The sequence below is a fragment of the Vitis vinifera genome, chromosome 18 (genome assembly GCF_030704535.1).
Source record: "Vitis vinifera cultivar Pinot Noir 40024 chromosome 18, ASM3070453v1".
In the NCBI taxonomy this organism is placed as follows: domain Eukaryota; kingdom Viridiplantae; phylum Streptophyta; class Magnoliopsida; order Vitales; family Vitaceae; genus Vitis; species Vitis vinifera.
The window spans coordinates 5,458,195-5,472,540 of NC_081822.1; the positions used below are offsets into that span (position 1 = coordinate 5,458,195).

General features: G+C 37.5%; 3 protein-coding genes and 1 long non-coding RNA gene across 4 annotated transcripts; 2 read left to right on the forward strand and 2 right to left on the reverse strand.

Moving 5' to 3' along the window:
- Positions 1-228: 228 nt before the first annotated feature.
- Positions 229-6,119, forward strand: LOC100252419 (protein CutA, chloroplastic). The gene is made up of 6 exons (XM_002285666.5): positions 229-474; positions 622-737; positions 3,565-3,627; positions 4,181-4,212; positions 4,358-4,452; positions 5,815-6,119. The coding sequence occupies exons 1-6, from the start codon at positions 293-295 to the stop codon at positions 5,894-5,896; spliced, it is 570 nt and encodes a 189-aa protein (XP_002285702.1). The 5' UTR covers positions 229-292; the 3' UTR covers positions 5,897-6,119.
- Positions 6,120-7,561: 1,442 nt separating this feature from the next.
- LOC100854545 (14-3-3-like protein G-BOX factor 14 kappa) lies at positions 7,562-11,385 on the reverse strand. The gene is made up of 4 exons (XM_003634435.4): positions 10,496-11,385; positions 9,712-9,834; positions 7,916-8,032; positions 7,562-7,790 (listed from the first exon to the last, which is right to left on the reverse strand). Exons 1-4 carry the CDS (start codon positions 11,201-11,203, stop codon positions 7,770-7,772), a joined length of 969 nt encoding a protein of 322 aa, XP_003634483.2. The 5' UTR covers positions 11,204-11,385; the 3' UTR covers positions 7,562-7,769.
- Positions 10,102-10,391, reverse strand: LOC109121689 (uncharacterized). The gene is made up of 2 exons (XR_002028947.2): positions 10,293-10,391; positions 10,102-10,187 (listed from the first exon to the last, which is right to left on the reverse strand). It is a non-coding gene; the product is annotated as an uncharacterized LOC109121689 (long non-coding RNA).
- Positions 11,386-11,802: 417 nt separating the features above from the next.
- On the forward strand, positions 11,803-13,747 carry LOC100243762 (pentatricopeptide repeat-containing protein At5g18475). The gene has a single exon (XM_002283871.5). The coding sequence runs from the start codon at positions 12,035-12,037 to the stop codon at positions 13,607-13,609; it is 1,575 nt and encodes a 524-aa protein (XP_002283907.5). The 5' UTR covers positions 11,803-12,034; the 3' UTR covers positions 13,610-13,747.
- Positions 13,748-14,346: the final 599 nt, after the last annotated feature.

Consider the following 14,346-nt stretch of genomic DNA (forward strand, 5'->3'; position numbering starts at 1 on the left):
ATGCAATTCCACTGTCAAGATTCTCAACCTAATTTATTGTTAAAAAGTTAATATATTTTGGAAATTAGTAGGACTCCGGCCTCCTGGGCTAGACATATTTCCCACTTATGGGATCCGATTTCTAGTCCATACCCCTTAAATTTGCTTGGGTTTGGGCTTGGTCTTGGGCTTGTCATTTGTCATACTTGGAATTGTATTGGGCCCTCTGGTTCAAAATGAGGTTAATTAAGACGAGTGAGAGCTTCCGGGGACGGTAACACGCAACAGCAAGTATAAGAATCAGATTTGATAAATGGCATCAACGCTCTGCTGTAAAGCATCCTCGATCGTCTCCTCGTCCGCAGTACGACGTCGTTTGCCCTTGGTAGGGGCATTTTGCATGCTCAGTTTGGGCCTCTCCAATCTCTGCCCTGCCCTCTCCTCCTCCCTCAAGACGGGTTGTGCTCAGTCTCTCCCTTTTGGGCCCTTTCTCCGGTACTTCTTCCTCCATTTTTCTGTTTGGTTCTTCTGAAATGCTGATAATTAATTCGAAAACCAATCAATGGCTAGGGTTCTTATTGTGTCCTAATTCTTAGTTAATCGCATGAGTATGGACTTAGATGTACGGAATTGATGTTTCAGCTCAAAGTTTGGTAATCAGACGCCAGCTAAAAGCGTTCGCTCGATCAGAATGGAAGCAAATCAGACTACCGTACCCAGTATTGTCGTTTATGTTACTGTCCCGAACAAAGAAGCGGGTTCGTCTTTCCAAATTTTCTCCCTAGAATTCTTTGAGTGGTGATATTGTTCAGATCAATTTTGATATTTTAGCTTGCAATGGATATATAGTATTAATAGTGGACAACTTTGATAGAAATTAGGCATGATTGAACAATGATTGTGATGGAAATGTTTTTTTTATGTCTTATTTTCTTCCCTATATATTCTGTTTGTTGATGAAAGTTCAAGTAACCTTAATGATTCAAGTTAGAGATAACACAATGATTCTTTGTTAGGTAATTTATAATTTTTTTTTATTAACTATGGTTTTGTTGGGTAGATGGCTGAAATTGATGACCTGGGCTTCACGTTAAGTATTTGAGATTCTCTTATATATTCCATGAGTGTTGTGCCAGGGCTTTGAGTTTTCTTTGACAATTTCAAGTTTTGGTATTCTATTTTTTGGAAGTGTTTTTGATGAAAATTAGGTGAGAGTTATCCCGGGGCTTTGGGTTTCTTTGGAGAACTCCAAGTATCAGTAATTCTCCTTTTTTAAGTGATTTTGAAGAATATCTTTTGATTAGTTATCTTATGGTTTTGGGTTTCCTTTGAGAACTTCAAGTTAAGTATTGTGGTTTCCCATTGTTAAAGTGATTTCATTGAATATCTTGCGAGGGTTATCCTAGTGCTTTAGGTTTCCTTTGAGGATAGTGCATTCCCTGGTTGTTCTCCTTTCAATGTTCACTTCTTTGCAATGCATTCTCTTTTGTCTTCGCGTCTTTACTCATCTTTATACTTAGTTCTCCATGCCATATGGAATACTACTTTGGGTTTTAATACCATTGATCCTGTTGCTTTGGAAACAGCCATATGATCTCATCTCCCCTCATGATATCACTTGGTGTAATTGTGTAAATTATTTGAACTTGCAAATAATATCCTTGCAAAGATGGCAAGCAAACAAGTCAGAACAAGCTTCACCCCTCTGTTATTTTTTATCCCCAATGCATTTTATTTATTTTATCCAATATAAATAAATAAATAGATCTTCACTTTTATATCTTAAATTTTGACTATTTAGAAGTGGTTGCTTGACCCTTAAACTTTACTGATAACAAATATAGATAGGGCATGTGATTAGTATGTTTTAAGGTATTGCTGCTAGGTGATATTATAGTCTCTTGGAAGACACATTACACTATCTATACCACAAAGTTAGACAATATGGATCCAAGGCATTCTCTTTTGATAAGGAGTTTGAATCCAAGACATCATTCAGAAATAAAGTTCCTTATCTATGGTGTTGCACATCTTTGGAAGGGGTGGCATTGAGTTAAGTTAAATGTGCTGATCTAATACATGGGTGTGTCAGAGCAATTTAATGCTCAGTAATGCTGGTCTAGACCTATCAAGGGAATTAATCATTGTTCCCAATTATTCTAATTCTGTCAGGTGTGGTGCATGAGAGAATGCTCTGGTATCTTTCTTCCTCAGGTGATTGTGGGTGTGTGTTACGTCCTTTGTGCACATTTAAATCATTTTCTGTACCTGAGACTAGGATTTCTATTCCACTGAGCCAGTGCAAAAACCGGAAATAACAACAAAAAGGCAATTATCAAAATTATCAACGAGAAATATAATTGATTAGAATATAAAACCAACTCCTTAAGTATTTCTTCTAGATCTAGCATACTTATACTGGGCTTTCAAAGACAAATAAGTTAATAGAAGGTATTTATCAATGTTTTCATAACTAGACTAATCATTGAATAAAAAAAGTTATTGGATCACAATTTACTAGTCTGATCAATAATTCAACCGCCATCAGGTTTGAGAATCAATTTGGACGAAAGTGAGTTAATTCATGTGGGGAGTGCGGATAATTTAGGGGTTGGTAAAAACTAGCCACTTGTCTATTTTTTTTTTCTCCCAATACATACATGATGTCAACTTCCTTAATTTTAACCATTTCCTGGCATTAATTTATTCTGGAATTAATTCAATTTTAAAAGATACAGATGATCCCCTTTCATATAACCCCCACCTTCATTTAATTCAAATTTTATTACCCCTATCACTAATAACTGGTTTTATGGGTTAACATGGCCCTAGTGATCAATCTAGCTAAGCCATGTCATTCTTTTTTACCTTCCTCTCATCCTATGCCTCGTTATTCTCCCATTTCTTTTACTTTCTTTAGATTTTAACCCATTTCACTACTTACCACCAACCGATCCCATTTTTCCACATGTCATTTTATCAGCCCCGGTTTGGTCACCTGTGGCCCAAACATTTGGCATTGACAACTTTCTTATGTGAACATAGCCACATAGGTAGCCATTGGAGCTTTTGCTTACAATGAATCAATCACCTATTCTATTTTGCATATTGAGTTAAAAGATAACTTGAAACTAGTTACTTGATTGAAGCGACATTCATTTGGTATGTTTGCTTTCTTCTTCTTTCTTCTGTTTATCACTAGAAATATGTTGTTTTTGTTTTGGAATTATCTTATGATATCTTTAACTGTTTGATAGTAAAAAAGAAATGGTGGAGGCATATCATATTCTTCTCTCCCCGACTTTTGTGACCATAAAATACTGCAGGCTATAACTCATTCTGGCTCTGTAGGAAATGATGGAGGCATATCATATTCTTCTCTCCCCCTATTTTGTGACCATAAAAGATTACGGGCTATAACTCATTCTGGCTCTGTAGCCCGTACCTAGCTGCCTGCACAGCCTTTTTGCTGTGACATATGCTTTCAGCTTATGTAAATATGCAGCTTCCCCTTTCAGATTGGGACATTAAATGCTTGAAATATTTCAAGTTTTACTCGGGCAATAATACAGAACCTATATGCAGGAAAGAAGTTAGCAGAAAGCATAGTTAAAGAGAAGCTTGCAGCCTGTGTTAACCGAGTACCAGGTATGTTCTTCAGTCTCTCAAAGTGTGCCCTCAACATTTTGTTTTCTCTTGGTTCTTTCATCCTAGTATATTTTTAGTTGATGCCCCCCCTACCACAAAGAAAAAGAATCTCCTTTAGTGGATAGATTGCCAATGGATATTTCTGATTCTAATTAAATATTGAAATCATCTTTAATGTTCTTTTGCTGAAGCATCCTTTCATTACTATTTCATGACAGCTTGACATGCACTTTCAAATCAATCAATAATCTATTGTTTTTATTTTAGTTTTATAAGAATGAAGGGAATGTTTGGGAAACCGTAAGATTAAAGTTGATGACTATGCAATATGATAACCATGATGGAGTGAGTTGCACTTGTCTTGGAATAAGTATGATCCCTGCTTTCAGACGGTACCAGGGTCATGATGGAGACTTCCTATCTCACACACAAAAATTCTAATTTTCTCATTCTTTTGGCACCTCCTCCCTTTGTTTGAGTTTGCAAATCCATTTTCTTTCTGTGGTTTAAACATGTCTCCTTTAACCTAAATCCTGATGACATATGGCTGCAGGTATTGAATCAGTTTATCATTGGCAGGGAGAGGTAAGATTTCATGTTCATGACTAAAGTAATCATGAATACCAATTAAATTTGTAGGTCGGTAGGTGATATAAACCATCAAAGCCCTTGACCTACCATCTCATTTTAAATAGTTCATTTGGTCCTTTGTGCCTCATTTTGGTTGCAGATCCAGACAGATTCTGAGGAACTACTTATAATCAAGACCAGGGAATCTCTCTTGGAAGCTCTAACAGAGCATGTTAAAGCAAATCATGAATATGAGTAAGCACAACGCTTCTGCACTATTTTCCTACATAGATAACCTACTTGTCTGAGAAATTGGATGACATATGAGAAATGGCTATAGATATTGTGTGGAATATGATGTCATCCACATAAGCGGTTAGGTGGGAAAGTAAGATGCCTATACTAAGCTTCCTTGCAGTCTAGACATTGACCAGTAGGATTAATCAGTTCGCAAAATTGATTCATATAGAATAAATTAAGCTCTAACATTTCAGAAGTTGATTTCTTCTGATCTGTGAACTTGATCATTAATCTGAGATATTTTTCTCAAGGGATGTCATCTAATGGCCCTTTATAACTAAGGATGAAAATATTGGAATTGATGGAATATGAGTGGTTGGATTTTACAAAAATTTTAGGAAAATTTTCAGATGGAAATTTGAAAAAAAAAAAAAACAAGGGATGAAAATTGATCAAAACTTATAAAAATGTTGAAAAGAAACTCCAAGAAACAATAAAACAATTAGTAAATACTCATATTGGAGTTGTTTGTTAAAGAAAACAATATGTATGATAAAGTTTGTGACACTTAGTGATAATATGCAAAACTTGAAAACACATTTAATTAGAAAATAATGATCTATTTAATTTGGATATAATAAAAAATATAAAAGAAATAATGATGTATGTATGATTTTTTATATTTAAAAATGTTTATAATTTTATTTACAAGTTTACATTTTAGTTACATTTAATTATTATACAAAAGTTACAATAATGGTTTTCATATCTTTAACAATTAGTTAAACGAAATTTGAAAAGAAGATAACTAAAATTAATTTACTTACTAAACCTTTGTTTTAGCAGTTCAAATTTTTCCATGCATATATTAAAAGTTTAGGCAATAGAGGCAATTCTCTCATGTTTGGAGAGAATCAAACGCAACTGAGGGCAACATTGCCCTGGTGGCTAGGTGCCACCCATTTCATGCTCAAGCCTTAAATTTTTTAAAGTGCGCTAAGGTGATTTGCTGGTTTGCTAAAAGCCACCAATATTTGGATGATAAAATTGTGCTTGAAAATCAGGAAAATCCCAATAAAATTGGAAAAATTGGTGACTTTCTGTCTAGCCTTCTTTCCTTCCTCTCCATTATTTGTGCCCGTGCCTCCTGAAATCCTGACTTTTGCCCATAACCAGCATGCCCAGGAATATAGCAGCTTTGAGCGGCTTTGGTAGTATGGCAGAATGTAGAAATCCTTGTGTAGCCAGCAGTTCTCAACAGTCTTCAAACCACTTTTGAAGGAGAAAATAGAAAAAAGAATGATGTTAGTTGATATTCAACGGCCAGTCACCCAGTCTTTTATTTCTCCCCTTAACTTGCCTTTTGACTTTGTGCAGTGTGCCAGAAGTTATTGCCTTGCCCATCACTGGGGGCAATCTGCAGTACCTAGAGTGGATCAAAAACAGCACAAGGGACTGACTTCCTGAACCTTGGCAGGAGGTATGGATTAAATGAAACTGAATCTAGCATGTGTAGAAAGCAACACTTGTGTTGGCTTGTATATGCAGATGGTTGCATCTATCTCGTAAATATTTAAAATTAAGCCTGTGTGTCATCCCTATCTCTGTATTACCATATAAAGATCTTCAGTTCGCTTGGGTGGATATTTGCTTTGATGAATACAGACTGATGTGCTTCCTCACATGTATATGCTAATTTTTGTGAAAGCATAAATGCATTTGCCATGTGCATGTCGAATGGTCATCTGCATTAACTTTTTGTAGTAGCATGCATGATGCATCTACTCCTTCCATGTGCCCAGCTAGTTAAGTGGGCCCCCAGAAGAGCCGAAGGATATAAGGCGACTTCGTCCAATGGCCCTCTGCTTCCTTGCCATTTTTTCTCTCTAGGAACACGCATTGAAGTTTATGACGCTATCGAGAGAAAATTTATATTACAAAGGAGCCCAACGTCAACCAAGTGCTTGGTTGGTAGTTAAGAAGTTGAAACTGAAAAGGAAATGGGAACTGAGTGATGATATTTAAAATAAAACAATAGAAATTGAAGTCTTGAACTTTTGGGTGAAATGTCATTGTGGTTTCGTATATGCTGTGGTGGAGAGGAGGAAGAGGAGCAAGATCACAACACTAGAAATTTAGGATAAGAACGGAGAGAATAACAATGATGTGAAATCTCTTAGAAAGGGATATGATAAGCTGGTGAGGTGATTTTTCAAATAAATTACTAAAAAAATTGAACACTTTACTCTGTGTTTGTCTGGAAGTCAAGTGAATTTTGGTTTACCATTTAAAATATGTAAGGAAACAATTAAAATTAATTATAATTTATACATTTTTAAAATTGTTTTATTATATAAATAAAAGAATATGTGAAATATATTTAAGGAAACATTTACAGAAATAATTTATTAATTTTAAATTTTTTGCTAATGAAACATCCAAATGTCGTTTATGATGATCTCAGGCCCTACCGACCTTGCAGAAAGTCAAGGAAAAATATTTCCTCCTTTTGCCTTTCGAATGAGATGAGAGGTTGTATTTTTTGGGAATCATGTTATGGTTGAACAGCTCAACTAGCAACCCAGCCATTATGCTATGTTCCTAATGGTGACAGTATTTATAAAATAATAATAAATAAATAAAGAGGCAGATCCCAGCTTTGAAATTACCGAACACGCATTGGGAATGCAGAATACACTTGCTTGGATCCTTTCAATATGCGCATAATTTAAGGGCAAAAAGAAAAAGAAAAAAGAGAGAGATTGCACGACCATTAACTTACCATTGCACCATATCGAGCCCTGAAGCAAAACCACAGGCTCCTGGCCCCCGCAAATGATCTTTTACCAATTATTATTCGTCTTTCCAGCAGACTTCAGACGGATGGCTACGATTAACTTCAAAATTACCTGGCATCCAACCCATCCATGGCACAACATTTTTACAACATCGAAAGCTGCAACTGAAAGAGTTGCTCGTGTTGTTTTAAGAAAAGATATAACAAAAAGCTACCTAATTAAGCCCTTTTTAGCTTACAGCTATGAAGCATGTTCTGTTCCAGTCAATTTTTTTAGATTTAATTTAATTTGCAAAATAATGCAATTGGTGATATGATAACCTGAAATAAAAAAGAAACAACTTGATATTCCCACTGGATGCTACAGGTTTAAAATCTCTTCAGAACTTTAGAACAGAATAACTTTGTTTAAATATTGAAACATCATGACCCAGGTTGATGTTTCTAGAAACATAGTTTCACCAGCACAACAAAATGACATTCAAAGCCCACCTCCTCCTGGAGAGGAATATGACTGGCCAATTTAAAACATCCCCTATGGCTCATCCAACTGGTCCTGCATGAACCAAACCCAACACAGTTCAAATTATATCTCTGATCAACCTATTCTGCAATAATAATTGCAGATTTACCAAAGCCAACACATTCTTTGACACGTGGAACACAAAGAGATGCACTGACCTGAGCATCTGAAGTCCAAAGAGTAAGATTGTCCCTCAGCAGTTGCATGATAAGAGTGCTGTCCTTGTATGATTCTTCTCCCAGAGTGTCCAACTCAGCAATGGCTTCCTCAAATGCCTGTAAACAACGAAAACAAGGAACCATGCATTCATGCGTATCATATTCTTACACTGGCCTTTAGTAATAAAAGAGTCAAATGCACCACCCCTTTACCAAACCTCAACCCTAAAAGCCAAGGGAAGAAGAAGAAAGACCACAGACCAACAACTAGGTTAATTCAGAAACTGTTAAATGGCTTGCTATACCCAATGAAATGAGTGGAGTTAAAACCTAAATGAGCAGTGACAGGCAAGTTATCACGAGTATCCAGTATAACCAACTTTGACAAAGTAGCCTCATTCTATCATATTATAACTCAGTAAAGCGACTTGACATGTGGGCAGACATGGAAAACAATAAGACCAAAATTTACAAAGCATGCATATTATGGCGATGATTTAGGACATCTCTAACCAAAATCTTCAATAACATATTACTAACCAGAATTTACTTTTGCTTTAGCACCCCGCACAAATGAACTTTTTAGAGTATTAATGTGTACAGTTGTTAATTCCCTCACCACAAAAGGAGGACAAGGAACAGAAAAAGAAACAACAAAAACAATCAGTTAAGAAAATAATTTTCTTTCAATAATTGGCCTATCATCCACTTGAATAATAAGAACCAAAATTTTTTCAATATTTATATGAAAATAACTTATTTTCTCTTGAATAAGAATATCCTATCATCAGGAAAGCAATTATGATTCTATAGTTTATCAGCAGAGATACGGCAAGAAGGTGATACATACTTATTAAACCCCAAGAAATCTGGTCAATCTACATAGAACTAACAACACCAGGCGTGCACTGTTCCCATGTGTGTGCACAAACACACATGGCCAGTGCAGAAAAAGACTAAATTGTTGCAATAGATTGAACTTTACCAAGTGGTATGGGTTTCCATGCATTAACTTCAGTATACTAAAATATTCAGTATTTAATCAATCATTACTCTGGGTTGGTTTCTTCAGCCAAACACATATCAGAGAATGGTTTTTATTTTTAATCCATGGCACACACACAAACAGATCGAGAGAGATAGAAACTGACAGATCTAACACCCAATATTCAGGAAAGGGCTTCAAGATAGATCTGAATTTTAATTTTAGATCTTGGCTGTCCCAATGCCAACTAGTTTGCTTACAAGGTCGTGACAAGTTTAGGGGTAATAGCTAGCAGGCAGGTTAAATGACACTGCCCATAAAGTCAACACATGATTACTTTATTGCCCAGTAAGTTCAACTGTGATAAGAATTGAGATTTGTTTATTACAACTATTTTCCGAAATTCTAGTGGAGTTCTAATCTAATCATAAAAACAATTCCAGATCCACCCTCCACAGTCCATATCAATAACAGTTCCTATGAAATGTCTTGTTTGGTTGCTGAGAAAAGGAAGGAAAAGAAAAGAAAAAGAAAAAGAAAAAGAAAAAATCCTAGATTTTGAATCTCAAATACTTACTGTTTGAGACCTGACCTCAACTCCACAGATCCCGATATACCTAATATATCTCAGCTGACGCGACCTTTTTACTACGTCGAGAAATAAAGCAACACAAACAAAAGATTCAAAACTTCAAATTGCTTGCTTCTCCTCCTTATTTATCAGCAGCCAAACAAAAGATATTAACAGCCAAGACATGGAGGGGAAAGGCGAAGGATGAAATATTACATAATAGCTGAAGAAAAGGAATACCTGTTTGGCCATGCTACAGGCCTTATCCGATGAATTGAGAATCTCATAGTAAAACACAGAGAAATTGAGCGCCAAGCCCAACCTTATTGGATGAGTCGGGGCCAGATCAGCTAGAGCAATATCCTTCAAAGAAACAGAAGGAAAACAAATCAAACATCAATTTCTAAGTCTCCAATTCTGATAAAAACAACACCCTAAAATAAATTTCCTGGTGACACCCACTTAGAAAAACGCAGTAAAATAATAACAATAATAATAATTGAACCTTAGGTTTTCCATGTTTGAGAAGGAGAAAACAAAAATCTTCCCTCAAGTGAGCCTGATGGAACTATGAGCTTTCATTTTTGGAAAACCATACCACCATAGAACATGAGAATTCAAGTCTCTCTCTTTTGTTTTTTTTCTTCTCTCTTCCTTTTCCTCCCCCGGATACATCGCCTACCAAACAGGAGTCAGAGTTTTCTTCTCTCCTTTTTCTGCATTTCGATTTTATTGCCAAAAAATCCCAATCTCCATCAAACACACTCATAACCCTAATCCTCTTTCGATATCAAAATTCTCGTAAGCAAAGACAGACTTACTTTTATTTATTAAAAAAAAAATACTTCTGTTCTTTCCCTCAATTTTCTCGACAGCCAAAGGAAGGGCAAAACATCGAGATCTAGTCATAATCTGCTAAGCTGGCTTGTAACAACACAACTATCAGGCTTGAAAAAAAATAAATTTGCTTTTTAAAATAATTTCTTTCTTGCATTCTCGGAAATGAAACAGAAGCCAATAATACCTGAGCAGACTTGTATGCTAACATAGTCTCCTCGGCGGCATCCTTCTTCTCATTCCCAACCTTGAACTCAGCTAAATACCTGTGGTAGTCCCCCTTCATCTTCATGTAAAACACCTTGGACTCGCTTGTGGAAGCCGAAGGTATCAGATGCGAGTCCAAGAGCTTCAAAATACCAGCACAGACCTCGGAGAGCTCCGTCTCCACCGTGGATCTGTAGTCTTTGACAAGAGCCACATGCTCCTCGTTCTTGCGACTCTCCTCCTTCTGCTCTATCGACGACACAATCCTCCACGCGGCTCGGAGCGAGCCGATCACGTTCTTGTAGGCCACGGAGAGGAGGTTCCTCTCCTCGACGGTGAGCTCCGACATGGAGGTCCACCCGATTACAAGCTTTTCCATGAATTTGACCATCTCCTCATATCGCTCGGCTTGCTCGGCGAGTTTGGCCAGGTACACGTACTGCTCTCTGGTGAGATTCTCCGGCAGTGTGGACGCCATCACAGTAAAGTCCGAGTTGCAGACCACCACCGAGGATCGTGATGCAACTTGGGTTTGCTCTTGGCATTTTATATGTGGGGAAAAAGTATTGACAACGGCTGGTACACACGATGTTGTTTGTGTGAAGTGAACTATGACCGTTGGATTTACAGATGAAGGCGATATCATGAGCGACAAAGGTGGTATTATCACTGCAGCTGTATGGGCCATTGAAAATTTGAAATTAAGCGATTTGATGTTGGCGTGTAATGTGGACCCGGATGTGATAAATCGGGTCTGCCGATATTCCTGTCTTTTCACTTCTGGGTCAATTACAATCTCAATTTTAAGGCCACTTCGTTCGCTTGGCCCCTCCTTCCTTTATCCGTATCAGGCTACTCTTTGTCTCTTTCATTATAACTTCTATTGCCAATACCATCCCCTTTTCAAATTATACATTGGAGGTACCGGATATGGTCGGGTATACCCGGACCAACTATGCTCAGGCACAGAGGTATTGGGTCAAACCTGGGTCCTAACCAATACCGGATGCAAAACATGAATATATTGCGAGTGAAGTTACTCATTTCCGAGGTGAAATTACATTTTTGGAAAATAATTTTTCATTTAAAAAATATAGGAATTTTTTATAATAACTTATTCATATATTCCTCTTCCTCCTGAAAAACAAAATTTATTATGAATAAATTTAATTTAATTTTCACATTTTAGCTATTTAATCATTTGCATGAAATAAATATTTTCTAAAAATTTGTCTTTTTGGCATAATATTTTATTTCACTTATTATTTTATAAATAAAATAAATTTTTAAATAAATAAATGTTATATGAAGAAGGTGGGCTCTCTCCTCCATCTTCCACTGTTCTCTTGGGGGGAAGGTTTATTTTTATTTATTTATTTATTTTTATTCAAGTCACCTCCAGGATCGCTTCATTAGTATTAGTGGCCTGTAAAGAAGAAAAGATTTTATCAAGTAGATTACAATTTCTGTCCCTGTTTTCTAGCAGTCGTTTTATCAAACATCTGGTGGACAAATCCAGATGACTAAGCCCTTTAAAAACCTCTGCTGTTTGATGAATCCGTTCCATGAATACCGTTGTTTCTCTTGTTCTCCTTCAGCACCTTCCTCTTCACTTCCCTGGATTTCTCCTCTTCAGTACCTCAATGCCACCTCTCCCAAACCTGACCCTCCAGCCACCGAAGCCACAACCACCATGGTAGAACCTCGGAAGAAACCCAAATTCATCTCTCACGAGTCGGCTATCAACTTGATCAAACGCGAGACCGATCCGCAACGCGCACTTGAGATATTTAACAGGGTAGCGGAGCAAAGGGGGTTCAGCCACAACAATGCTACATATGCTACCATCCTCCATAAGCTTGCCAAGTCCAAGAAATTTCAGGCTATTGATGCGGTGCTTCACCAAATGACCTATGAAACTTGCAAATTTCATGAGGGTATATTTCTTAACCTCATGAAACATTTCTCCAAGCTCTCTCTTCATGAGAGGGTGGTTGAGATGTTTGATGCCATCCGCCCAATTGTCCGTGAAAAACCTTCTCTCAAAGCCATCAGCACTTGTCTCAATCTCCTGGTTGAGTCAAATCAGGTTGATTTGACCCGCAAGTTTCTCTTGAATTCCAAGAAGAGTCTCAACTTGGAGCCCAATACCTGCATTTTCAACATTTTAGTCAAGCATCACTGCAAGAATGGGGATATTGATTCTGCTTTTGAAGTCGTCGAGGAGATGAAAAAGTCTCATGTTTCTTACCCAAACTTGATCACCTACTCTACGCTGATTAATGGTCTCTGTGGAAGTGGAAGACTAAAAGAAGCCATTGAATTGTTTGAGGAAATGGTCTCAAAGGATCAGATATTGCCCGATGCCCTGACTTACAACGCTTTGATTAATGGGTTTTGCCATGGAGAGAAGGTTGATCGAGCCCTGAAGATAATGGAGTTCATGAAGAAGAATGGATGCAACCCAAATGTATTTAATTACTCTGCCTTGATGAATGGCTTCTGTAAGGAGGGAAGACTGGAGGAGGCAAAGGAGGTTTTTGATGAGATGAAAAGCTTAGGACTGAAGCCTGATACAGTCGGCTATACCACTTTAATTAATTTTTTCTGTAGGGCTGGTAGGGTCGATGAAGCTATGGAGTTGCTCAAAGATATGAGAGAAAACAAGTGCAGAGCTGATACTGTAACTTTCAATGTGATACTCGGAGGATTGTGCAGAGAAGGAAGGTTCGAAGAGGCTCGTGGGATGCTTGAGAGGCTACCCTATGAGGGTGTTTACTTGAACAAAGCAAGTTACAGGATCGTGTTGAATTCCTTGTGCAGGGAAGGTGAATTGCAGAAGGCGACACAGCTTGTGGGCTTGATGCTGGGTAGGGGGGTTTTGCCCCATTTTGCTACCTCGAATGAGCTATTGGTTCATCTATGTGAGGCTGGAAAGGTGGGCGATGCAGTTATGGCTTTGCTTGGATTATTAGAACTGGGGTTCAAACCAGAGCCCAATTCATGGGCTCTTTTGGTTGAGTTGATTTGCAGGGAAAGAAAGCTATTGCCTGCATTTGAACTGCTCGATGACTTAGTTATACAAGAACCGTAAAATCCTCCAATCTTTTAATCAGATGAGAGATGTGTTTCAGAAGCAACAGGAAACGTTTGCTTGCTTGGCATAAAATTTGAAAACAAACTAATTGAAATGAATGAAGAAGAGAGAAATAATTATTTCTTTTTCCCTTTATTTGTTTTTTTCTAATACTATATTTAATTTTTAGAAAGTATTAAAGAAAGAAAAACAAATACTAACACTGTAGATGTAGGCGCTCGAATTCGGGAGTCAGGTCCTCCGTTGAGCTGTCCACCTGCTCCAACCGCTAGACAATTGAACCAAGGTGTTATCGGAGTGAATCTCGACTACGCCCCTCTTAACAGTCAAGTTAAAACTGAATTAGATTAAAGGCTGCCAAGGATGGATTGCCCAAAGTTTCTCATACTCACCAAACAGAACAGAAATGGGACCATGGAGACCCGACATGCCCAAATAGCATCTAGATTTTGGGCTGCTCGGCTGGTCCCTCAATGCAAGGGTGAGACATTGCAAATTGGATGTAGAAACAGTGGACATTGAACAGGATGTCACTCCCCCATGGAATCATCATTACCTGACTTGCCTAGCCCTACCAATGGAAGCTGGAATGAACGATGCTATACAGACCGAGCAGCTGTCTTGTTTTTGTAATGGAAAAGTATGCTTCGGGCTCCCAAAGTTGGGTCCCAATTTCTCATTTTTTCCATATTACCAGCCCAAAACACACTTTTCCCATTTTTGTAATTTTTAGT